We start from the raw sequence: 26,281 nt of genomic DNA, 5'->3' as shown, positions 1-26,281 counted from the left end.
AGCAAAAGGAAACAATTCTGAAATTGCAGGGAGATGTCAGCTCAGTATTAAGATGTCCTTTTACAAACCTTTTTAAAGAAAGAAATACAGGGATCGTTTTAAGAGACATTGTACAAAAAACAGCAGATCACTGGCACAAACACAGCATATTCCCCTTCTCCTCAAAGAAAAAAAAACAACAAAAAGCCACCAAACAAAAAGACTGTGATACTTGTGTTACTTCCTTCCCCATTCACAGAGGGGAAAAATGCCTTTCCCCACTTTCAGTAAGCAAACCCAAAGCAAGAGAGGTATACCTAAGCTCTACAAACTCCAATCCTCAGCACCAAAAGATTTATTTGCATCATCTCTATGTCTTTTCCTCCCAGTCCTAGAAACACTGCAGCACAAGCATCTTCCCCAGAATTTGTAACAACCCTATGAAAGGACAGCTCAGGCCAAACCTAGGAGAGCTTCTTTTTCACTTCATAACTCCATCCTCCTAATCCCTCTCTGTTGTCTCCTTTAATTGCTTTAAAGATAATTTCTGTGTGGATTGGGATACAAACTTCAGAGCTGCACTTGTGCTGCTGGGATACATGGGTTAATATTGCACAGTCCCATTTCTGGACTAACTTGCTCCCAGATTAGGGGAAAGTTGTACAAGTAAACCTATTCAACCTGAGAAATCCAGTTTGCAGCAGATAGTTGTTCCTAAGCTTGGTTACACTGGCACTGTCAGACTTGATCTCAATTATTCCTGAAATGATGAAGCAGAGCCAGGACCAGGCACACTCAGCTCATCACTTTGCTTCATGGGGGATCCCTGCAGCAGTGAGAACTTCCCTTCTTCAGAGAAGGGGCACAACCTCCAGCAGCAGCACTTCCAGGCTGTGGTTGCTCCTGTCCTGACCAAGCCACTCACACTGTGCTCCCCAGCTCTGCACACTCTCCAAATTCACCCCTGCAGAGGAATCCAACACACCCAGCCCTCACAGCTCCTTGGATCTTGATGCTGCACCCAATCCACCACCAGCTGACTGCAACATGCCTCTAATGTTTCTCTCATCTGTGGCTGACACCTCATTAGCACAGTTCCCACAGCTTGGACAGAAGAACTGCAAACATTCCCAGCGGTGCATTTCAGGGCTCCCATCCCTGTTACCTCTCCAGCAACCTCCTGCAGGTCCCAGCACAATCTCTGAACGGTGGTGGCCACAGGAGCCCCCAAATCCACAACCAGTGAGTCACCTTCTCCCTACCCAGCACTTCAGGCAATCAATTATCCATCCCAGCTCCAGCCCCAACTGCTCTGACCTCTGCCCCGGGGGCTCTCCAGGACTTTCCCCTCCACAAGTGCAGGACACGTGGAGCAGCAGCTGCCCACAATGCCACAGCTCTCCAGCATGCCAAAGGAAGGGGGAACATGTCCCTCCTGGCACAGGAGGCACAAGCAGCCCTGTTTTCCCAGACACACAACCTACATCCACCTCTCCAGGGTACCCTTGCTCCTCCAAGTCCCTCCACTATGGAGATCCCCCTTCATTTCCTTCCTATTACTCACAGAAGCAGCAGGAGCACTGGCAGCCCCATCTCTGCACACAAATCTCTGCCACATGACACCCTCCCTGCCCACATGTAGGGCAGCAAAGGCCTCCACACACACAGACCCAGGATGCTCTAACCACACCCACAGCCTGAGCCTTGCTCCTCATTCCCCACATTTCCTGTGTTTAGAGCTGCCAGTGACCCTGACAGCCTCCCTCACCCTGCAGCAGATTGTCACCTCTCCACCCCCTTGTGACCCATCAGCATCCTTTCCTGACATTCCCAGACCCAGCACACCCCTAGCACCTTCTCAGGCCCACTGGCAGCATTACTGACCAAGCAAGCAACTGGACATCCCCCCCTCCAACCCCATGTTCTGCAGGTAGCAGCAGGACATCCATCTCCTCAGCAGCTCCACTGCACTCTCTGCGGGGACACTCACAATCCCAAGGGACACACAACTGCATCCTCTGCTGTAGGCCCAGAGCCAGCAGTGGTGCTCCCTTCCCAATCCCATCAACATCCTCATTCCACACTCCTGGGTGACGCAGCCAGCAGTCCTTGGCACTGATTCTCAGTCCTCTCCTTGTTCTCTTCTCCCACTTGCTGTAAACTCACCCCTTCCAAGCTCCCACCCCAGCATCACCTCATCCCAAATCCACTGAGGCCCTGGGCATCACTTCCCCTGCCCCCCACCATCATTTCCAGCTCCTTCTCCACCTCATTGGCAGCACTGGCTAACTGCAGTCCCCCACAGATCCAGCCAAACCCCTTCCTCTGCATCCACATGAAGACACCCATACATCATGCCATGTGCACTAAATTATCCCCAGCCCCAACCCACCCCTTCTGCACTCCACAATTCCCATGTGCAGCCCTGTCACACTCCCACATCCTGTGCACTACAGCTCCACTTCCCCCAAACCACATGTTAGTGCATCCCTGCCTTCCCACATTCCCCATACACATGCTCCCAGTCCCTCAGTAACACTGCTTTCCCCCTGTACACAAACATTCCCAGAGCACCCCAACAACAGGACTTCCAGGCACACCACTCCCTCCCCAGGCAGGAGGGAGTCCAAGCCTTGCACCATCCATCCTCAGTATTTCCCCTTGTGCCAGAACAGTGAACCCCACACACATGCCCCCCTGCAGTGGGTCCCCTCAGCACTGGCCCCAGGGCACAAAAGAGGACCCAAAGATGAGCCATGAGAACACAGCAGCACATCCTCCCACGTACACATCCCACCAAGGAAAAGAGGCTGGCTGTCCCTTCTCCCTCCAGTTCGTCCCCCTCCCAGATTCAGAGCATCCCAGCAATGGGGCCAACAGTCCCCTCTCCCTCTCCTGTACTTGTGTCTCCCCGTCCCCAGCACACTGCAGCCAGAGAGAGTGGGACAGCACCCCCATGTCCTCACACTCCAGACCCACGGCCACGGAGCCTCCTTTTCTCTGACTCCAGCCCCACAGACCCATACCCAGACCCACTGCCCCACAGTCCTCCCTGGCACCAGGACCCCCTTGCCCCATTGCTGCTCCAAAGCTTCCCTCCCATCCTCCCAGTCCTGTGCACTGCTCCACAGCCCGGCTGCCCTTCCCCACAGCCTCCAGCCCATGGGCTGATCTTCCCCAAACCCACACCTGGCACTCACTGACCCAAAGACGCCAGCACTGCCCAAATCCCACCTCCCCGCACCCTCCCACCCTGCCCAAATGACCACACCTCCACGGCTCTCCCCTGCCAAGCATCCCCAGCTCCTGGCACTGCCTGACAATCAGAAGCTTCCAGCTGCCCTCCCCACCCCTCCACAGCCCCCGTCCCCCAGCCCCCTGCTCTGCCCAAACCCACCTCCCTGTGCCTTCCTGCCCTGCTCCCCAGACTCCTGCTCTGCCCAAACCCACCTCCCTGTGCCCTCCTTCCCTGTCACCCAAACCAACCTGCCTGTGCCCTTCTGCCCTGCTCCCCAGACCCCTGCTCTGCCCAAACCCACCTCCCTGTGCCCTTCTTCCCTGTCCCTCAAACCCACCTCCCTGTGCCTTCCTGCCCTGCCCAAACCCACTCCCCTGCGCCCTCCTGCCCTGTCCCCCAGACTCCTGCCCTCCCCAAACCACACCTCCCCATACTCTCCTGCACTGCCGCCCAGACCCCAGCACTACCAAAATCCCACCTCTCCGTGCCCTCCTGCCCTGGCCCCAGCCCCCAGCAGTGCCCCAAACCTCCTCCTCGTGCCCTCCCGCCCTGCCCAAATCCCACCACCCGTGCTCCTGCCCTGCCCCAGCGCTGTTTCCTTGGCGGGATGGCCGAGACTGGCAGGGCTCACGGAGCTCACCCAGCCCGGACCCTGCTCAAGCAGGGCCACTCACAGTGCCCTCCCAGGACCGTGTCCAGCCGCATCGCCCCCGGCCCAGCCCCAGCCCGCACTCACAGAGCTCGCAGTAGCGGTGGCAGCCCCGGCCCAGCCCCTGCAGGTACCGCTGCAGCACGTCTGTGAGCAGGTCGCAGGCCGAGACCTGCACGGAGTCCCAGCCGAGGGCCTGGCAGATCTGCGCCACCGACACCCGCAGCAGCCAGCGGGAGTAGGTCTCGCACATCCCGCCGGGGCCGGGGGCCGCGGGAGCTCTCACGCACCGCCCGCCACCGCCGCCGCCATCGCAGCCGCCATCTTGGCGCCGCCCCGCCCCCGCCAGGCAGCGCCGCTCCAGCGCCGAGCGCATCGAGCGGGGCGGAGCGCGGGAACGCCGCCCGGAGCGCCCGGAGGCCGCGTCCCGCAGCTGCGGGACACGCTGGGCTCGGGAGAAGGTAAGTGCATCAATATCGGTACCTCGCTGGGCTCGGGAGAAGGTAAATGTATAAATATCGGTACCTCAGCACCGCTAAATGTCCCCCAGTGCCCGAAGGGATCTCACGGGAAGGATGCGACAAGGCTCTTTACGAGGGCAGGGGCGGAATGCCTTCAAGCTGAGAGGAGTTTTTGATGGGATATGGGGAAGAAATTCTGCATGTGGGGGTGGTGAAACACTAACAGAGGGTGCCCAGGGTGGATGTCCCCTGTTCAGTGTCAGGTGGGACAGGGCTCTGAGCAACCTGGGATAGTGAAAAGTGTTCCTGCCCATCACAGCAGGTGCAAGCAGATCGTCTTGAAGGTCCCCTCTAACCCAAACCATCCTGTGATTCTGTGATCTCTATAAATAATCCCAGTATCTCTAAATAAATATAAATATCTCAATATATCCCAGAGACAGCTGTCAAGAGGATGGTGCCAGACTGAGAATTCTAAGTGATGTCCAGTGATGGGATGAGGAGCAATAGCCATAAACGAAACCAAATCACAAGGAGTTTCACCTGTCAAGAGGAAGAACTTCCTCACACAGAGGGTGGCAGAGCACTGGAACAGGCTGCCCAGGAAGGTTATTTTCCTTTTTTTTTTTTCCTTTCCAGATGGATGGAACATCAAATTGGCAGCAATGAGGAAAAAGTGTTTCTGGGTAAGTTAGTTGGTATTAAAACAAAACAAAACAAGCCCCCAAAACAAACAACAACAACAAAAACCACCTAGGAAAAGGATAGAACTCTGGTAGCAAAAAGGATCCAGAAACAAAATTTACAGTAAATGAGTGGTGTAGGAGATGCAAGGAGGAGCAGCTCAGCTCTTACTCACTGGTGGCTGTGGAGATACACTAGAGCTAAACTGTAACTCTTATTTGTGTGTAACTAATCGGAGCATGGAGGACAGAACCGTAAATAACAGAACTCTAGTATGAAAACCTAATTAGTTCATAAATTAGCAGTTTGGTTTATGAGTAGTCTGTTGCATCAGTCACATTCACATCTCCCATCTGCAGAAGAGCAGGACCTGACCCAGAACAAGGTCCTGAAGCTCCTGGTTTGGTTAACAGCTCAAGGTCCTGAGGGTGGTGCCCCTCAGGGCTCCACACTGGGACCGGTATGAGCTTCTCCAGGAAACCTGTGGTGGGGCCTCACCCCTTCACAGTAAAGAATTTCTTCCCAATACCCAATCTATCCCTGCCCTCCATCAGTTTAAAGCCGTTGCCCCTTGTCCTGTTGCTCCATGCCCTTATCCAAAGTCCCTTCCCAGCTCCCCTGGAACCCCTTCAGATGCTGAAAGGTCTCCCTGGGACCTTCTCTTCTCCAGGCTGAACAAAACTCTCAGGGTGTGTCCCAGCAGAGGTGCCCCAGCCCTCTGACATTTACATTTCTATACACACACTGACCATGCATTCTAAATAACCTCTGTAGTGACTCACCTAATCACATCAGTTAATTTTAAAAATTCAACATCTGCAAACAGTATCATTACAACATTCAAGTAAGAGAGATCAGTGTTCCAGCAGTGTGATGCAGTTTCCAGTCTCCTCCTTCAGCCCACAATACAATGTACCTCTCAAAGTAGGTCACTTCATTTTCAAAGACAGGGTGAAGTCAGAAAATCTCTTCCACTCTTCAAAAGAAACATCCACTTACATGTTTCATGTGGCAAATAAATTAAAAGTGTAGAGCACAGACTTTTAAAAAATAAAGTTTCAAAGCACACCCAAGCCCACCCTAGATATTTTAGACTCCAAGAGCATTTGCTCCACAGACAACCAAAAAGATCTGTTTCATGGAGGTGGTTTATTTTAAGAATTTACAGATTTCTGGGGCTTTTCCACTTCTTCACAAGATAACAGAGCAGTCTTGTTAACACAGACACAGGCAGGCTAAACCACATATGCTCAGAAGAGCTCCTCTTCACCTGTAATGAAAATTGAAACAAATTAAAACCCTTTCATCTATTTATGTATTTATTTTAAACTGTTATCTTCCCCAATTTAAAAACTTCATTAATATTCCTTATCACCCCCCAACTATTCATCACATTTTTTGTTTTTACATTTCAAATTTCAAAATTTCCCTTACATTTTAGATTTTGAATATGTTTATGTTAATACAGAAGCCTCTTTAGGTATGTCTTACATACAGATATTTTTAAGCAATTGCATTAAGTCAGGCCACTATGCAAAAATTCAAACAGTAATTGCAAATTAATCCAATAATAGAGGAAAAAAAACCCACAGAAAATTATAACTCATCTGGGATTATGCTCCCATGGACATATTTTCCTTAAAATTACTGAAAATTAAGAACTCTTTGTCTGGACAAATTCAAACTAAAAATGTCCAATTTCACAGCTGTTTAGGAAGAAAAGTTTCTGTCTGACCAAGACCACTCAATTCTGACTTCCTCATCTGAGTTCGTATTTTCTGTGGTAATTCATTTTAAAACACAATCCAGTTTCTGTGACATAACTTTACCTCTTGGATTTGGCTGAACCGCTTTTTCCGATTAATCCCTGGTTATGGTATTATGAGAAAAAAACAAAACAAGCAGGTTAGGAAGCAACTCATGCAAATTCAGGCAAAACTCTGCATGGATTTATGACCACAAATGTATTGTGAGGAGCACAATACAGCACTGAAATTATAGAAAGTACATATTCCAGGCATTCTGTAAATACACAGGATATGAACACATGTATTTCCATACAGAGCACAAATTTTTAACTGTTACAGTAATACATATGAGCTACATGCAGTTACAAATTGTGGTCTAAGCCCACACATTTGTAACCTGCAGCACACACCTGCACAAAACCTCATCCTCAGGCAAACAAGCAAAACGCTGAAGTTCAAGTAAAATACATATTCCATATGAAAATATTCTGGAAATTCCCTCTTGCTAACCCAGCCCCAAACTTTCAGCTTCTGAACACTTCATTTATCCAAAAGCATTTCAGTCATGCCATTTGCTCTCTCCCACTCAACACTACTGGGCTATTTGACCAGGCAAAATAGGAAATGTTCAGGTGAAAGGGAGGAAGGGGGAAAATCCACCAAAGGCCAGAAAAGAGGAGAACCCTCACCTCTCCAGGCAAGGATGCGTGGTGAGGCTGAAGATCTATTTTACCAGCTTTTAAACTGTATCTGATCAGAAAAAAATTCCAAGCTTCTCTCTGGTTAGTAGAACTGCGCAAGCTGAAAAGCTTGGGAGCCATGCCAGGGATTGCCTTCCCTCTGGTTGTAGGGCCTACAATCCCAAAGTTTGCCTGTTGCCCTGGCACACAAGCAGCACATGACTGCAAGAGCTCTGACTGCACCTTCATACAAATACTCACAGAGCAGCAGCACCAGAGATGATCTCAATGAGCTCCTTGGTGATGACGGCTTGACGGGTGCGGTTGAAGGTCAAGGTCAGCTTGTCAATCATCTCGGCTGGAATAAGGCAAGGTTGGAGTTTGCACACAAAATGAGTGTATAAATGTGTATAAATGTACATACAGAGAAGCTGTATGGGCACAATATCCAAGTGTCTTGTAAAGCACTGCAAATACCAAGAGGCTTAGTGCACCTAATGCTTTTTCCCTACAGGTAATATTACCAGTAAACAATCTAGAAAACTGAGAATTCAGCTTGTCAGTTAAACATCTGCAGAACAGCTGGCAGACGTAAATACCAGGCATGACATAGCTTATTGTAACATAACACAAACAGGCATCATTAGCTTTGAAATTAGATTTCACTGTCAATTAACTGCATTGTTATTTCCTTGAAGTTGTGCCAAAAGGAGAGAGACTTTTCCCAATTATTTTCTTTCTCAATTATTTCTAAACACAGCAGGTATCACCTCTTTCTCTCAAGCTGGTCATCAGAGCCATGTCCACCATTCATGGCAGCCCAATTGCACATCACATCAGCATCACATAATCACCAGTACCCTTCCAAGGAATACTCATATATTCTCTACTTGCTCCATGACAGGTGGTATTTAACTATTGTTTAAGTTTTCCCACCTTTAAATTGCACTGCACTAATTATATTTGGTGAACGAGTAAGTACAGATTTATAGAAATTCAGGAAATCCTCAGAGCAGCCACATGAAAGGAGCATAGAGAATATTAAGCCATTACACAATTAGTTTAGTATTTAACATGCCTTTTAAATAATCTGTTCTTTCACTTCCAATCCTAGGCCTGTTTCTTGGCAGCAATCCCTCTTTCCAGGGACTAAATACAGTTCATGTTTGAAACAGAATCTCAGTTGAAGTGGCTCGAAAAAATTATTCGAAGTAGAATTAAGATAGGAAACAGCTGATTTTTGAAGCAAAGAACTACATAAAGGAGGGTCAGCACCTTCCTGCTGACCAATTGAAGTCCTGAAAACCCAGGGAGTAGCTTACAAGCATTCTTGCTGGCGTTGTCCATGGCAGTCATCCTGGCACTCTGCTCGCTGGTGGTGGATTCTTTCAGTGAGTAGTACAAAATGTTTGCTAGCGTGAACTCCTGGTAGTTTCTCAGCACGTCAGCATCAATATCATCATAGATACTTAGGCTTTCTGCAAAACATGGAGGAGCAGGCTTAGACACATCCAAGATTTACTATTTCCAGCAAAATACAATGCTGGAAGTATTTTAAGTAAATACAATGTATGGAGAAGATTACTTGTCTGGGCTGTTTCAATACTTAAGGCAGCACAGAGGGATTTTCTGAACATATTACGTGTACCTTCAGAATCTCTGTGCTAGTTCTAATTCTGTAACTGTTTTATGTGTTTTAATTCAATTTAATATTAGGAAAGTCAGACCAAAGCAAAATACATTATTGCTGTATTATGTTTAACATTCCCATACAATGCTGCAGAAACATTCTGGGGTATTTTTAGTGATCAGTGAAAAGTCACTCATTACTCAGGCTATTCAGTGCTGAAAATTTTGGAACTGACAGAGTTTACATATGCACAAATCCTGCTTGAGACAGAATCTCAAACCAGAATTAGCATCACCTTTCTTTTTAACCTCCTTGCCCCACAGCACCTTTATGAGCCAGCCTTGGACTGATCAAGGCCAAGATAAAACCATTAAGTTAAATTGTGATACAAGCACCATAATAAGATGTTTTAATACCATATTCCAATTTTCAGAGTGCTTTTCTTGTGATCTATCACTGCATGTAACTGGTGGTTTCTAGCTCCCTACTTACCAGAGCCAGCCACAGTTTCAAAGGAGAAGATTGGTTTTTCATCAGTCTTGTAAGAGATGACAGACCTGTACAAAAGGAGCAAAATAGGCTCTTCAGTTCAACTAACTCTAAATTGGATGGTTCAGATCGAGCTAGAATAGACAACTTCTGGCTTTCCAATGCCACAAAGTTTTGTGATAACCCTGATAAAAAGATCTTGGGCACCACATGGATATAATGATGTGTTGACTGTAAATATAACAGCTATACACAAGTTAAAAGGGAGTTCCAACCACAGCTACTAGAAAAAACAGCCCAGTTCTTGACAGACAACAAAATCAAGAAGTGAATATGCCAAATATTTACTTTCCAGTTATATTCAGCTTCCATACAACTTCATTGGCCGATATGCTCTTTGAAGCATTCTGCCAGTATTTTTCCAGTGAAGTTTCAGTTCAACCTTACCTGAACCGATTGTAGATGACAGAGCCTTCATCAAATTCATACCCGGAGTTTAACAGCTCTAAAGCAATGGCTGAAGCATCTCCAAAGCTCGGAGGCCTCCGTCCCACCTCTTTGAATGTCAGCAGGAAATAGTTGCCATGTGTCCTGCAGCAACAACAAACCTGTGTCAGAACCAAGGGGATGCTCTAAAATACAAGAGCAGCAAGACTTACTAGAGGTAACTGTAACTTGGAAATGTTCAGAATGAAACATTTTATTGAATTAGGGTCTGAAAGAAACTTGCTTTTAGTTAAATTACCACAGCTTCACAATACACACAAGTGTAACAGCGCCAGTTGCCAGCTTTCAGACTTTTATTTCAAGAATATAATAGTGCTGTGCAGCAGTTTCTCAAATTATGAGATTATCCAAACTACTTTTCTGGTATTTGCTGATTTTTTTTTACAGGAACTTGAATTTAACACAGTTCCCTTAAATGCAATTTCCTGCCAATGACACACAATCTTAGAAACAGTCTTGAAATTTCTACCACAGAAAACAAAACTCCAAACGAAACTTTTGGGTGCCATCCTTTTTACCTTTGAAGCAGGCCTCTGATCTTGTCACCTACTCCAACCACCATAACCTCTTTCCCTGCATTTGAGAGGTTGGTAATCTCATTCTTCAAGGTTTTAGCAATAGATGTATGGATAGCACCACACAGGCCTCGGTCAGAGGACACACCAATAAGGAGGTGCTTCTTCTTGTCCTCAGGTGCCTTTATTTCTGCTTTCTCATAAAGAGCTGGAAAAAAAGATCAATACACGTTTTTCAAGGGTGCCAAAAAAGCAAGTAAGTAATAAAAAATGCTCTGAATTATCCTAACTAAAACCAATACCAAAGGGGCTCCAGATCTCAGCCAGATTAATTCTATCTCCTTTGCAACTGTCTCAAGTTTGCACATGGTCAGACCACATGTGAGCAAGAAACAATTCAAAGCCAGTCACAGCTCTGATCAGATCAGTGAAGTTCACCGCGCAAATTCTTTTGGAAACAGACTACTGGAAGGTTAAAAAGCCTTGGCATTTTATCACCAGTATGAAAACCTCCTCTTCTGCTCCCCCATGACTAAATAAATGCAAGATCTTTCTCTCACACAGAGCTCCTGTTCCATAGACCCTCGCAGGCTTCAGCTCCCTCTCAGCTCTTGCGTATTTGGCGGCAGAAACCATCTTCATGGACTTGGTGATCTTCTGGATGTTCTTGATGGACTTCAAACGCCTGGTGACTGCAAGGTTGAGAGGTCAAGGTCACAGACTGTACTGGGCGTAATGACTCACACCCAAACAACAAAATGCCAGCAAGAGCCATCCAAAAATATTTTGCCATGCTCCTCAAAGAAGAAGAAATAAATAAACAAACAGTGCACAAATAAACCTCATAAAAGACCTCAGTATTTGCAGTAAGAGCAAGAATGCAACTAACACAAATTCATCTTTACAACAGAGATGTTCTTTCCTTCAGATGTAACATTTATTTAATATTTATCCCAACATGAAGTCTATTTACTAATCACTTTGCTTCCACACCTACCTGTTTCACAAATATATTATCTGAGGTATAATGTCATCTTTCACAGATGACAAGCAGAGAAAATAAACAAACAAAAAAGTCCCCATAGAGTGAAGACAGAATAAATTTCCTCCTCTATTTAGACTGTGGTAAAGTGACATCTATAAAACACGAATGGAAAAACTAACCGAAACAGGCATCCCACTGATAACCACAATTCCAAGGCAATATCCCTACATAAGAACTATGAGGAATGGCTTAAGGAAACATTACCACACTGAAACCATTCAGTCAATCCTTTCCCCCCCAACAAATGCTGCATAAAAGCACAAGGAAATAAACATAAGAGAAACTAAGTTAACTCTTAGAGGTGAGCAGAAATCTGGTTTAGCACATAAGATAAAACTGTTTTTAAAATCTATTTGAGTAAAACTATAAAAAGACATCTAAATTACTGCTAAAACCACTTCTGAAGGACACTTGTTTAATGTAATTAGCACTGAAGGCCTATATATCATTGTTATGTATCATAATCATTTCACCCAACAGAGGCTAAACAGAATGTTATATTTTAACATATGGTTTTCCTGCAACATTTTCCTTCTCTTAGGAGCAGACAAAACCTTTACTTACTGTCTTTTAGCGTTGCCATATTCCTGACTTGGCCCCTGAAAAGGAATGCAGGAGAAATTAGGGTAATTCACTAGCTCTCCAGCAAACCAACACGTGCCAAGGGCAAGTCCCTTTCACAGTGATGAAAATTCAAAGATTTGCTGTTTCTTAAAAGACATCTGTGACAGAGACAAGCACTCTGACCTGTGGCTTGTATGCACACTTTCATCCTTCCCTACCTATAGAATTTCACAGAATCAATTAGGCTGGGAAAGACCTCTGAGATCATCAAGTGCAACCTATGACCGAATACCACCTTATCAACTAAACCACTGAGTGCCACATCCAGTCTTTCTTCAGATACCTCCAGGGACAGCGACTCCACAACCTCCCTGGGCAGCCCATTCCAATGCCTAATTACACTTTCTGTGAAGAAATCGCCTCTAATGCACAACCTAAGCCTATGTTCTCCTGTCCTGCCGCTGGCTGCCTGGCAGAAGAGGCCAGCTCTCACCTGACCGCACTCTGCTGTCAGGGAGCTGTACAGTGATAAGGTCACCCCGAGCTTCCATTTCTCCAGGCTGAGCTCCCCCAGCTGCTCTTCAGAGGACTTGGGCTCCAGCCCCTTCCCCAGCCCCACTGCCGTTCCCCGGACCCGCTCCAGCCCCTCAGGGTCCTCCCCGAACTGAGGGGCCCGAACCGGCCCGGGGCTCGAGCGGCGCCTCAGCAGTGCCGAGAACAGAGAAAGGTTTAACGCGTTACCCACCGCCTTGGCTAATGGCACAAAGCAAACGAGGGCATTAGAAGGGCAAATCAGAAATAAAACAATAATTTTAAACAAAGCTTCATGCAGTGCAATTAGTTTCTAAAGACTATTAAAACGAAGCAGCGGAGGCCGCACCATTTCCTGAGCAGAGCAGGGTCTCCTGCCATGTACAAACCAGTCCTTTAACCCTCGCCTGTCCCATTCACCCAGCCCGGCCGAGCGCTCCCACCCACCGAGGACGGACCCTCCATCCCTGCGGGTCCCCGCTGCCCTCATCTCCCGGTACCCGCTCCGCCACCACCCCTCAGAGCCCACAGCCCCTCACGGGCCGCCCGCGGCCGCGACCCCGCCGCCCCCAGGCGCCGCACGGCCGACGGAAGCCATCCCCCCCTCACCCCGCAGAGCCGCCCCGGCCATCGGGACGCGTTCCCCCGTGCCCACAGCGCCCATCCTCGCCCGTGCCGGTACCATTGCGGCTGGACCAGCGCGACCGCGGCGCCCCGGGCGAACATGGCGGCGCCTCCACCACAGCCCCGCTGAAGGTCAGCGCGCCCGCACCGCGCCTGCGCCGCCCCGCCGGGATCCGCTTCCAGGGCGCCGCCGCCATTTCCGGAGGGGGCGGGATCGGGAGCAGCACCGGGTCGGGAGCGGGAGCGGGAGCGGGACGTGACCGGACCGGCGTCATGGGCAAGTCGGATTTCCTCAGCCCCAAGGCCATCGCCAACCGCATCAAGTCCAAGGGGCTGCAGAAGCTGCGCTGGTACTGCCAGATGTGCCAGAAGCAGTGCCGCGATGAGGTGAGTGGGGGCGCGCGGGGGTCCCCGGTCCTTCGGCCGGCTCCGATCTCCGTCTAAGGACCCAGTCCCGGTTCTCCTGGGATCACGTCCCCTTGGCTGGGGTCAGCTCTTGTGACAGCTCCGATCTCAAGGGATCACAGGAGGGTTTGGGTTGGGAGCACCTTAAAGATCATCCAGTTCCAACTCCCTGCCACGGGCAGGGACACCTTCCGCTGTCCCAGGGTGATCCAAGCCCCGTCCAGCCTGTCCCTGAACGCTCCCGGGGATGGGGCAGCCGCAGCTGCTCTGGGCAACCTGAGAAGCCTCAGGGCCTCCCCACCCTCACAGGGAATGATTTCTTCCCAATATCTTATCTAACCCTGCCCTCTGTCAGTTTAAAGCCATTGTCCCTTGTCCTATCAGTCTCCCTTGTAAATGTCCCCGGTGCTGTTGAGGGACATTGTGGGAGCTGTGATCACACCTGTAGGATTTTATTTGTAGGAATTTAGTACTCTCTTCATCTGTGAGTGTTGCAAGTTGAGACAAGCCAAGTATTTATTTCTACTTTACAGAATGGCTTCAAGTGTCACTGCATGTCTGAGTCCCACCAGAGGCAGTTGCTGCTGGCTTCTGAAAATCCTCAGCAATTCATGGATTACTTCTCTGAGTAAGTTTTCTGTATATTCTTACCCAGATCTTCATGCCTGTATCAGGTCTGCGCAGCCACACCCCTAAGGCCCAATAATGTCTCATTGAAGATGCTTTATTGTGATACATGTAGTGTCAGCTCTTCTTGTAATTGAAAATTAAGGCAATGCCACCTTTAAACTGTAGGTAAGAGATGTCATGATCTTACTCAGTTTTGTCTCATGTTTTAATCCTTTTTAAAGTTGCTCTGTGTTACAAATACATCAGCTTTCTGTCCCTGCTGAGTGACTGCCACACACACACACGAGCTAAAAGAGCCATAACAGAGAGAGAACAAGTCAGGGGAGGGACTGACATCTCCCAGCTTCTCCCAGGCCTTTGTCCAGCTGACCTGCATGACAGCTGGGATGACTGGAGCTGTCCTCAGCAAGAGTTTGAAGTGAGGCTTTGTGCTGCAGCCCTGGAATTAGCAGGGAGATGAGTGATCCATCTGCTCCATCCACTCCTCTGCCCTTTGTCCTGCTCTGTGCTCTGTGTCAGTCAGCCTGGGAAGATACCTGGTAACCAAAATCCAGCAATTAGTGGGAAGTGTTGAGATTCCTCTGCTCCATTTTATCCCTTTGAGAAGCTGTTACTCTCTTGGACATGTAAGGTGTGTGCATGTATCATATTGTGTTTCATCCTGTGTTTAATCCTGGTCTACTGAAAAGGGGAAATGTGTCTGGATATTGTCATGTTCAGCTCAAAAGAATAATCAGGTTTATGCTGCAGATATTTAGTTGTTAATGACAACAGAAAATTGCTTCTTAGTTGTTAAAGTTTTACTAAAATACTTTTTTTTTATTCCCTAAGGGAATTCCGAAATGATTTCCTAGAATTGCTCAGGAGGCGATTTGGTAAATATTTTGCTGTTTGTTTGTTTGTTTTTAGTGTCTTTTGTTGGTTCAGTGCAAGCCACATAATAATAAGAGTAGTGATGATGATAATAATAATAATTCTGTGTTTTAGGAACAAAGAGAGTGCACAATAATATTGTGTACAATGAATACATCAGCCATCGAGAGCACATCCACATGAATGCCACACAGTGGGAGACACTGACTGATTTTACAAAGTGGCTGGGGAGAGAAGGTCAGTGTACCTGCTCAGGGTTGGAAGTCTTAAAATTGGTGGGTAATTGAATTCCTGATAATTGATCAGTAAATATTTATGTGAGCTCTTTTTCTTTCTTCCCCTCCCCTCCTGTGTATACATGAAAAGATTTCCAAACGTATTTCTGTGCTAACCATTAGGAGTTTGATTATGGAAAATGTCAGAAGTCTGGGATGAGTACATCAGTTGTGAGCCTTTCCTTGTTTCATCTGCTGGTCTGTATTTACTGGATACATTGCTAAATTCTAAATCAACATCTAACAGTTGCCATTTAAAAATTAGAGATTCTTTCCATGTCTGATGTGACAAGAAGCAAGCAGTCATTTTCATTCCTGGCCTAGTGGAAGGGTTAAAGCTGGAGATCTGCAGTTCTGTGTGTAGTGGGAGGAAGAGAGATTAAATGGCACTGTGGTGTGACAGAAAGTTTTCCTTGGCTCTGGGTGCCCTGTTCTGCAGGATACATCCAGCAGTTACAGAGTGTTTGGAAAGTTACTCTAGCCAGAGTCAGTAACAATAGCACAGTGCTGCAATATTTCCTTTAGTACCATGCTGTGAGTGTGTATCTACATGATTTATACACGTTAGATTTCTGTCTTCTTCCTTGTTAAAACAGTGGGAAGGAAACATTTTCTTCAATAAGGAAAGGATTGTAAAACACTTCATGCACTTTGTGATGCACACTGGCCTGTGTCCAAACAGGTCTGGGTAGCTGAGGGCAGAAGCACATGGTACAGATAATTCAAAGTCAGTTTTAGTAGCCCAGTAAGCGTTGTGTTGTCTCTGGTGAAGTATCTACATTGCTACAGTGAAAAAATTAATGCACAGTTTTATTTGTCCTTACTTTCTACATCTCATATAACTTTTCTGCTGACAAATCTTGTGGCTACCGCTTAGCTCTAATCACAGTTCTGCTGTTTCTAAGGCCCGCCTTTTGCAGCTTTCCCAAAACCCTCTGATTTTAAGGATTCTCACAAACATGGACTAGAAATGATCTTGATATTGTTAATGCTAATCTTACTTTGTTTTGCCTTGACTTTTTAGGTCTTTGCAAGGTTGATGAGACCCCTAAAGGCTGGTACATTCAGTACATCGACAGGGACCCAGAGACCATTCGCAGGCAGCAAGAACAAGAGAGGAAGAAGAAACAGGACCTTGATGATGAGGAGAAAACTGCCAAATTCATTGAGCAGCAAGTTAGAAGAGGTTTGGAGGGGAAAGAACTGGTGAGGAAAATTGCACTGTGTGTGAACGTTCACCTCAAAGCTCCTTGTGGTTAAGTCAATGGGGAATTTGATGCTGCTGGAATCCTTGCACTGGTATTTCCTTTGCTTCCTAACTTGGAGTTACATTGTACCCAGCTTGCAGTAGTACTAAGGAAGTAATAATTACTGCTCTTCCAGTGATTAGTGATTTTTAAATCACTCTTGAATTTAGGAAGGGGGAGCAAACAATCCATTAAGCTGCATAATGTCTTCATTTATGGTATTTCACAACTAGTAGGGCTCCAGATAACAAGTTCCTGGTGTACTGAGGAGGCTGAGATAAATAACCATGGGGATCTGGCATAATAAAGTTCACACAGTGAAAAAGTTCTGTTTTGGTGGTGCTGGTGTGGTTATTTGGAATCTGTTTGCTTGGCATCATGCCATGACCCCCACACGTGTTGCCTGGGGCTGAAATCTCCTATTTGATTCTGGGTATTGGTGGGTACATTTAAATACTGTTGTAAACAATTACCTGCTTCTTAATTTAAAACTAATTGAAAATTAAATGGTCTGAGCCTTTGGGGCTGAAAAATTGGAAAGATACCAGAATTTCCTTCTTTGAGTTATCAATCTGTCCAGAAACCAGTCAGATCATGCTGGTTCAGACAGAGAAAACTGCTGCAGCAAGGCCACTTGCCTTTTATGCTGGAATTGAGCAAGTTTAGGCAGCATCTCTGTTAATTGGAGAGTTTTGCACGGGAGCCTGTAATGAGATGATGTTTTCAGCTTTAGTCTTTTATGAATCAATCAGGTTGAATATTACAGTTACTGTCTAAAACTGTAAAACTGAGCTAATCAATGATTATGATATCTTGACTCAGTTTTCTCTTTGATTCTTTAAATGTGCTTTGTGTTTTTTGGCAGGAAATGCCAGTCTATACTGAACTGAATAGAGAAAATGAAGAAGAAAAAGGTAACTAGATTTTGACTGATATAATTTTCTAGAACCTACTGGAGCTGATTTTGTAGTTCAGATGAAATGAGCATTGAAGCCTGCTTGGTGCTTCATAAAGTGCTTTGAGATCACTTTTAAAGAGCACTGGAATGTGGCAATGCAGAGTATTCTGTTACAAAGTTTAATTTACTTCAAAAGCTAAACCAAAATATAGATTAGTAAATATTTTCAAATTTATTCTTTTCTATTTGCAGATTTAAAAAACTGTTAACATCCTTCAATGCAGTTATTTTTAAAGATAGAAATAGAGTAATGTCTCTTTATTTTTTAGTCACATTTAATTTAAACAAAGGAGCAAGTACTTCAGTCGCAGCATCTTCTAAAACAAGGTGAGAAAAGAATTTAAAACCAACATTTACTGTTACAAAGCACTTCCATGACAATGGTATTTATATCAACAGGAAGGTTTGTCTTGTCCTGAAATATTTGGAGTCTAATCTCTCAGCCTCTCTTGGTATTCAGAAGGGTGACTAGGTGACTTCATGGTTGTTTTTGTATTTAAAATGGATGAGTGGGTGTATCTTAAATGTGAGCTGTGAGGAGCCTTCTTGAGTTCTCTGTGCTTCATGGCAGTTGCCCATAAAATAATAGGTAGTTACAGGTTTCTCCATGGAGGGTGGGAAAGGGATCCAGCCAAAGCATTTGCAGTGATGCCATCCAGTCCCAGCTGCCTTCTATGAATGGATATTCCTGACTTGTTAATTTTGGTTCCTAAAAGGTTTGATTGCCTTGTCTAATTGGAGACAATACTTTCTTTGGTCATCGTTTAAGCAGCTAAATTTGCCTGAAATAAATCTTCCCAGAGTTCTGGAATTTAATTGTCATCATGTAACCACAAGCAATGCAGGACAAAAGGGATCAATAATGCAAATAATACTGACTTACAGCAGTCTGGGGAACTGTTTGATGAGCAGTACATCTTCTCATGTGAGGCAATATTGTAATTAAATGTATTCCAGGTAAAAAGAAAGCTTTTCTCTCATCTCACTCAGCTCTTAGATAAGGTATCTGATGGGATATATGCCAGGAAGAAAATGAGACAGTAAAGCAGTTCTTTGCAATAATAGAGACAGATTGCAGGCTTTTAGGAAAACTTGTAAATTATCCCTAAGCATTGAGTTGTGCTTAAGATGATTCTGAAACTTTATTCAGACTCTCACTTGAATAGTTTCAGTGGGGAATGCTTTAGGTCCTTGCTAAAATTTGGCCAAATGTGAAATCATATATCAAGTAGTCTAATTTCTTCACAGCATATACGAAATACTTATCTGTAAACTTTGAAATGGTAGTGTAGTAAGTTCACAGCTAGATATATTTGTCCTCTTAAATATGGACACTGCAGTTGTTATGTTTTAATTGTATGTTGCCCTTTATGAGATTTTTTTTAAGTACTTGCTATTTGATTTGTGATTTAATGTACAATTTTTTTCTCAAACTCTATGATTATTTAGACCTCCACTGAAATAGAGTTTTTCTCTTAAAGTTGCTTCTACTGCAATTCCTCTCTCTACATTCCTGTGGGATGTCTTCCCTGTGGGAATATATCCAACATCCTCACCACAGGCAGCAGAACATGCAATTTGTCCTAAAGCCATATTAATTATTGCATCACTGTTCACCTCAGAGCAGCTGCCTTCATCTTTTGGGTTGAAACAATGTCTAAATTTTTTTACTGTGTTCAAATGTCTGTTATAAAAATGGCTGAACTGAAGCTGCCCGTGGGCAGTTCTCATTTTATCTAGATGTTCCCTCATCTCTGAGATGTAACTTTTTCTGCTGATTGCTCTTTATTTTCTGCAGTTAGGCTGTTTGCCTGTTTTGCATATGGTTGTGAAGGTGACATTTGTTTGCTGAGTGTGGAGCTCTTTTCTATACATTCTAGGGTGTTTTCTCCCATTGCCAGATAAGCTCAATATCTCTGTCTGGAAGGAATTCTAGTTATCTGCCCTGTCTGAGAGTTCCTCTGTCCAGGTGGCTTCTCTAAAGTTTGTGCTTTCAAATTTGAAAACCTTATTTGCATACCAGCTTTTGTATTCTTTATTGAACTTGATCAACTCTTTGTTTGTGCAGTGGTGAACTGGTCATGGGGCTGTGTCCATTCTGCTGGACTGCCAGCAGTGACCCTCACTGGACATGGAGTTTGCACCCCATGGAGACCAGTTCTAGAGGAGGAGCTCTGTAGGGTCTGCAGGGGGACTGGGAGAACTGAAATCAAGCAGACCAGCACAACCAGTTCTTCAAATGTGTCTTGGTAGAGGAAAAAAAATGTAAGATCTGCTGTGAAAACCCATCTTCCTTTTCCAGCAGCGTCCTTGGGCAGAATGCACTGAAGATGGTGGAGGGGGCAGTTAAAAGAAAAGAAGTAGCTCATAGCTCTGGTCAGTCCAAAGAGAAAAAGAAGAAATCTGCACTGGATGAGATCATGGAGGTAATAATCATGCAGGATCTGTTTCTGTGTGCCCCTGTGCCTGTGACAATGTCCACTTCACCTTTGAAGTGACCTCAGACCTTCAGTTCACGTGGAATTCCAACTTTCAAATCTTACCAGGAAAATAATTTCATTTCCCCATAAAACTGGTTTCATTTCTTCATAAAACTGGCTGCTCAACTCTGCCTAGTCCCCAGATGACTGAGGTGTTGGGAAGTAAAGGAATACAGATTTTGCAAGACAACAGAATACCTAGAAACAGTTGCCAAAAAAAGAAAAAAAATACAAATCACCATTATTTTGTCATGAGTTCCTGGATTCATCAAATGGATTTATGAGACAAGACTATACTGACTTACCCTTTTTTAGGGTTTGGGGATTGTTTTTGTTCCCCACATGACATGGGGCTGGAGAATTGGTTCAAAGCTGTTCAAAGGCATGGGAAAGCTGCATTGGCAGGAGGAAGCAAATGTTGATTATTTGTTGTTCTTTAGCTTGAAGAGGAGAAGAAAAGAGCATCTCGAAGAGACTACTGGTTACAGCCTGTAAGTGACTTAAAAATTGTTATTATACCAAATACACTCAATTCTGCAATTCTAAAGCCATTGTTGATTAGTGTAAAGATCCAAAGCAGATTGCAAACTAAATTTACATTTATTTTCCCTTTCCTCCTCTTGACCCATTGTGGACATTGTCACATTAGATTGTGAATTCAAGTGTAACTGTATTTGTCAAAGAAACCCAAAAAAGTCTTGAGGGCTGCTACTTTGAGCCAGTAATTTGACAATATACAGAAATTGCTGAAAGCCACATCTTTACTATTGTTGCTTCCTGCACTGTGCTGTACTATCAATTTAGATTGTAGAGTTGTTTGCACATTTTGGCACTTTATTTTTTCTCTCCTTTCAAATCTCTCAGGAAATTGTTGTAAAAATTGTAACAAAAAAGCTTGGAGAGAAGTACCACAAGAAGAAGGCAGTTGTTAAGGTAAGGTGGGCCATGGGGAGCACTGGTTTGGCTTTTTTGGAATTATGTGACTTAGGAAGAATTGTTTCATTGTGCAGGTTGTTCAGCCTTAAGACAACACTGTTGAGGACTGAAATGTCACCTCACCTGTATTGGGATTTATTCTGGACAGGCAGTGAGCCTCTGAATTGGTTTAAGGGCATCTGTTCAGTGATCTTTTCTTAAGCACAGCTTTGTCCTGTGTAGTTTGTCCCTACTAACACTTCCATCTTGGAGAATAATCCCTGTATCCATGGGATGTGACAACAGCAGAGCAGTGCAGTTGGATTTTAACCCAAGTCTAGCAGTTCTGCACTGATATTTTAAGCTGCAGGGTCTCATTTGCACACAAAATCTCCAGGCTGGAGCCCTTGCATTTTGCTCGTTTTGAAAATGCAGAATTGCAGAGTCACAATGCCAGAATTTGTTAACTTGGAAGTGTAAATTTAGAGAACAATGTTTGGTATTTCTGATTGGCCTCTGCCTTTCAAAACAGGAAGTGATTGACAAATACACAGCAGTTGTGAAGGTGATTGACTCTGGGGACAAGCTGAAGCTGGATCAGACACATCTAGAAACTGTAATACCAGCGCCAGGTACAGCTGTTTCCTTCTGTTTTCAGCTTCTGCCTCTGCAAAACTTATATTTCAGTTGTTTTAAACTATAAATCATCCACTTGAAAGTACTATAACCTCTCCTGAGAAGACAGGCTGAGAGAGTTGGGGTTGTTCAACTTGGAAAAGGGAAGGTGCTGTGAAGACCTTAGAGCACCTTCAAATACTTAAAGGGGGTTTATAAGAAAGATGGGGAAAAACTTTTCAGCAGAGGTTTGGAACCCTGTTGTGTAACTCTTTTCCTATTTTTATTTCAGGCAAGAAAGTGATGGTATTAAATGGTGGATACAGGGGAAATGAAGGCATTTTGGAATCCATCAATGAGAAGAGGTTTTCAGTGACAATAACTATTGACTCAGTAAGTGTCAAACATTGCAAGCTCTTGTTTGCAGAAAGCTTTCCATCTGTACATGGAGAGCTTTCAGAAAGAAACATGTTATCCTTAGTCCTGCCTTACAGGTGGGATTTGTGGTGTGCAAAGTTCTGTGGACAATCCCACTTATCAATAGCCACATATTCCCATCTATGACAGGCTTATTCTTTGCTGTTTGCAGAGAATCTTCAAAAAGATGATAGGGTGCTGAATTTAGCAAGTTTTGAAATTGAAAGAGATTTGGAAAATATTTTATGTGTTTATTTTGAACATTGGCTGTTGTGGTACTGTTTTGTGGGAAGGTAAAAAATGCAAAATGTGCAAGGATGTGAATTTACTCCTGCCTTTTCCAGACTGAATGGAGCTTTATGTGCTCACTTGTTGTCTTGTTTATGGTTAACAGTTATGGTTGACAATCAGTCCATGCCACCATGTCTGTGTGGCTTTCTTTGTTCTGCTCCGCAAAACCAACCTTTAAACTGATTGATAAAGCACAGATGATACTGGCTCAAAGTCAAACTTCTTAAACACAGCTTGCAATTCAAAGAAGGGCTGCACAAACTCAGCCCAGGTTGGATTCTGGAGGATTTGGGAAGGGACTGGGCAGATGCCCTGATGAGAGGAGGAACTTTGGTACTAAAAGCAAACTGAAAAGTGAAAGGATTTCTGGGATGGTGTCGAGGCCTTGTCACATTCTCTGGTCAGGCTGAAAATTATGAATCAAGGAATATTGTATCATGAACAAATCATCTTTACCTCTCCTACTATAATCTCCCTGTTGGGAATTCAAGAAACAATTTTATGTTGTGATGTTATTTTTTTTTTCTGTCATTCTCCAGGGACCTTTAAAAGGGCGCAGAGTCGAAGATATCCAGTATGAAGATGTTTCCAAACTTGCCTGAGGTGCTAAATTGTGCATCAGAGAAGATTTTGGTTCTCAAAACCTTCTTTCTGACATCTTTCAGGCAGACACAAGACTCTACCATGTCAGGGTTTTAATTGTGTGTATATGTATTTATAATGTATATAGACATTAACAGCAGCAAACTTGATTTATTTAAAGATAGCTATCAATTTGTTACATAAAATGTTTATGGAAATACTATCAGTGGAAATTTTTCATCTGATTTTATATCAAAGTTATATTTGCTTCCATTTCCTTTTGTAAAATGTAGCAGAGAGCTGCAAACTGGAATATGTGGGCAGGTCCTGAAGAGAGAATTACCTATAGGGAGGCAGTGTGTATTGGAGCCAGTGGAGTTTAAACAACACACTTTGCAATCCAGAGCCAAAATGGACTTGTGAGTGCATGAACAAGGCATGGGATCGAGGGGATAGCAGGAAGATACCAGTGCTGCAAGGGGTTATTTTCTGGATGCTGTAAGAATGGTCTGGTTTATTACATGCAGTCACCAGTTTATTTTTGATCAGCACAGCAGTGATAGTAGAATGCAAGTCATTACTCCTCCAGCAGGTTTGTCAGGGCTCCTGATAATACTAATATGGAATTTATCTTCATATGGACTCTATATGGAGCTGCTCCATGGATGTTACTTGTGGAGTGTCTTGGGATGCCAGCTGAAGCTTGGGCAGATATGAATTGGGGGTTACTCCTTTGGTTTTTCAAAGCCTTTTCCTTTCTTCCATTGTTGCTCTGCTACATGAGTAATGTTACTCATGCTAAATGATATAGCATTACTTGTTTTATTTTTTTAAAAGTGTCACATTTTGTACAATGTTTAATTTCTAAGGCACTTCAGGAATAAACAGAAACCTTTCTTAGGCCAGTGTGTTTCTTGCCAACACCAACCTTTCCAATGCTGTTGATTTAACAGAGAGCACAGTGAAGTGCTGGGTTGGTGCACCACATTATTTGGGTCAAAAAAACCACGTGGGTGGTTATGGGCAAACTAAAACCCATCACCTAAAGGTTGTGTGTCTCTAGAACCTTTTAGCTTTCCTTGCCTTGAAAGGTCTTGTTGATTTGTGGTTTCCAGGGGAAGCCTGCACAGAACTGGAAGTCTGCAGAGGTTTAATGAAACAGCTGCTGTGTGAAGTAGCCTGGAACAACCTCACACAGGACATCAGCTGTCCTTTCAAGCATAAAGAGTGGAGACTTACGAGAACTGGAGGCACAGAACACCTGTCTGTAAATTCAGGCTCTTTGTGCAGCCTGGGCTGTGTAAAGAGCTCTGCCCTCTCCCAGAGAACAGGTAGAGAGGAGGTTTCTGGGACAGTAATGAGGGCAAGTGACAGAACAGAGCAGCTTCTTTGTCACTGAAAATAATTACACTTGACATTCTACAACCTGATGAATTAGAGTAAATACAGTAGACAAGTTGTAAGTTGTGTAGAGAAGACCAGAGAATGGTATCACTGAAGTGGCTGCTGCAGGATGTTGTGGAGGCCAGAACTGATGGGTGAGTTGAAAGAAGCAATAAATGATTTGTAGGAAGTTGCTGACACTTCCAAGAGGAACTTTGAAGAGACATTTCAAAACCACATTGACAGAGCTGCAAGAAAGGTCCTGTACCAGCTTTTAGTGCCAAAGTGAAGGAAACCAAAGCTGGGAAGGGCAAGGAGACTACCTGAGTTCCTGTCCTAAATTAGGGCTGCTGAAAAGCATAAGGCAAATGTGTTTTAATAAGGTGTTCTAAAAGCAGAGTTTTAAATCCACCTTTTGGACACACAGGTATATTTGTTTCCACTGATCTCATTCATTGCTGAATGCTCCTGAAATGTAAGTGATCTTTTGGGAGCTAAGCTACCTGGAAGGGAAACTTTTAGTACTGATGATTATTTCTATATAGTGTAAATGTTTCCCACTTCCAAAGATTTGTATCTCTGTGAAGCCCCATTCTGATGTTGAATTTTCACAAAAGGGCTGGAGGCTGTCTGAGACTCATCTAATTAATTTCTTGCCAGTATAGCAGCAACAATTATTTCAAGTACCCTGCTCACCACTGGTTAATCTATCTTTAGGTACTGGCAACTGCTCATGACACCCATTCCAGACCCATGTTCCCTTTCTGTTAAATTTCCTTTACTTAATGCACATCCTTCTTTTTGCCCAGTCCAACGTTGTACGAGCTTATATTTTCCCAGCAGTCTGGAAACATAAAGGTGTAAGTATTAAATACATATTAAATATTATATTAATACATATTAAATCTGGTTGTGTGTGTTACCAATTCTGCAGGAGCCATGACACTTACAGCTCTACTATGAAATGGATATTAGAAAATAGTAGAAATTTTTAATGGAGTTTACAGCCCATTAAATCAGACACGGCAAGAGGAAGACACCTCCTCCAACCCAGCATGTCACTTTATTACAGATTTAATTTCTCAGCAGAAAAGGGAGTTTACATGTCTTTGAAAGACTCATAAAACAAAACAAACAGTGGTGGGGTCACCCCCAGTCACTGTGGTGTGACAGCTGCTGCTGCTCAGAGGAGTTGTTTGGGCATGAAGGAGCAGATGGGAACTGTTTGTACTAAACTGGAGCATTCAGGGTTTCTTCATGAAGCTGTAGAGGTGGGGGACCAGGTAATCCCTGTAGTGGCCATCGATGAAGCCTTTGCCACTGTTGTGCACAAACCAGCACAGCACGTCAGTCCCCAGCACACGGTCTGCCCTGTAGTCCTTCTGCACGCCCCTGCAGGGAGAGGACACCCAAAGGAGGGTCAAACATGGCAACAGACGTCCTGCTCAATATTGGTGCTGCTCTGCCACAGTGGGGAGAGGTGCCTTCCACCAGCAGGAAGTGGAAATAACCACAAAACACAATTTATTTTACTGTTCTGTGACCTCATGGGCCTGTTCTGGGGAGCTCCAGGCTGGGCAGCTCCGAGGACAGAACTGATCTAGAAAGAGAGCAACAAAGCACAGGATTCCTACCTGGTAACAGTGAACTTGTTGCCCTTCACTTCCATGATGGCTTGTGGTTTCTCTGGAACTTGCCCAGGTGTTTGGTGGTGGATTGACACTTCTGGTTCAGACACAAACTGACCTGGTCAGGGAGAGTTTAAAGCTGTTTGTGTGCCCTGACTTTTGAAGCTCCATCTCAGCTGCTGCCAGGCACTTTTGGAAAACCCAACTAGCTCCAGCAAGCAAACCAATCCTGCCTGGA

General features: G+C 44.7%; 4 protein-coding genes across 6 annotated transcripts in view; 1 reads left to right on the top strand and 3 right to left on the bottom strand.

Annotated features, from left to right (window-relative positions):
• The window catches only part of TAF3 (TATA-box binding protein associated factor 3), a 114,106-nt gene extending 109,907 nt beyond the window's left edge, over positions 1-4,199 (bottom strand). Inside the window, exon 1 of the mRNA XM_041483746.1 lies at positions 3,954-4,199. Within this exon, the coding sequence (XP_041339680.1) occupies positions 3,954-4,119 (166 nt within the window). The 5' untranslated portion in view covers positions 4,120-4,199. The remainder of the gene's footprint in view (positions 1-3,953) is intronic.
• A 1,942-nt stretch (positions 4,200-6,141) lies between these two features.
• ATP5F1C (ATP synthase F1 subunit gamma) lies at positions 6,142-13,531 on the bottom strand. 2 transcript variants are annotated; one of them, XM_041483719.1, is made up of 10 exons: positions 13,403-13,531; positions 12,190-12,224; positions 11,141-11,272; positions 10,584-10,788; positions 10,006-10,149; positions 9,562-9,626; positions 8,762-8,917; positions 7,701-7,797; positions 6,841-6,878; positions 6,142-6,281 (listed from the first exon to the last, which is right to left on the bottom strand). In XM_041483719.1, the coding sequence occupies exons 1-9, from the start codon at positions 13,444-13,446 to the stop codon at positions 6,872-6,874; spliced, it is 885 nt and encodes a 294-aa protein (XP_041339653.1). In that variant the 5' UTR covers positions 13,447-13,531; the 3' UTR covers positions 6,142-6,281; positions 6,841-6,871. The 2 variants fall into 2 exon arrangements, with proteins under 2 accessions (XP_041339653.1, XP_041339654.1); XM_041483720.1 differs by lacking the exon at positions 6,841-6,878.
• Positions 13,532-13,560: 29 nt separating this feature from the next.
• On the top strand, positions 13,561-23,937 carry KIN (Kin17 DNA and RNA binding protein). Of its 2 annotated transcripts, none has more exons than XM_041483717.1 (13): positions 13,561-13,731; positions 14,283-14,377; positions 15,211-15,254; positions 15,367-15,489; positions 16,552-16,733; positions 17,640-17,688; positions 18,002-18,059; positions 20,035-20,158; positions 20,653-20,703; positions 21,077-21,145; positions 21,660-21,759; positions 22,035-22,135; positions 22,990-23,937. In XM_041483717.1, exons 1-13 carry the CDS (start codon positions 13,618-13,620, stop codon positions 23,050-23,052), a joined length of 1,173 nt encoding a protein of 390 aa, XP_041339651.1. In that variant the 5' UTR covers positions 13,561-13,617; the 3' UTR covers positions 23,053-23,937. The 2 variants fall into 2 exon arrangements, with proteins under 2 accessions (XP_041339651.1, XP_041339650.1); XM_041483716.1 differs by having other exon boundaries at positions 13,565-13,731; positions 20,038-20,158.
• Positions 22,823-26,281, bottom strand: part of ITIH2 (inter-alpha-trypsin inhibitor heavy chain 2) — a 27,125-nt gene continuing 23,666 nt past the window's right edge. Inside the window, exons 20-22 of the mRNA XM_041483715.1 lie at positions 26,050-26,161; positions 25,652-25,807; positions 22,823-22,834 (exon numbers count right to left, since the gene is read on the bottom strand). Of these exons, the coding sequence (XP_041339649.1) occupies positions 25,660-25,807; positions 26,050-26,161 (260 nt within the window). The 3' untranslated portion in view covers positions 22,823-22,834; positions 25,652-25,659. The remainder of the gene's footprint in view (positions 22,835-25,651; positions 25,808-26,049; positions 26,162-26,281) is intronic.

Source organism: Pyrgilauda ruficollis, unplaced genomic scaffold (genome assembly GCF_017590135.1).
Source record: "Pyrgilauda ruficollis isolate IOZ18807 unplaced genomic scaffold, ASM1759013v1 scaffold61, whole genome shotgun sequence".
Classification (NCBI taxonomy): Eukaryota; Metazoa; Chordata; class Aves; order Passeriformes; family Passeridae; genus Pyrgilauda; species Pyrgilauda ruficollis.
This window is presented reverse-complemented; position numbering and strand designations above follow the sequence as displayed.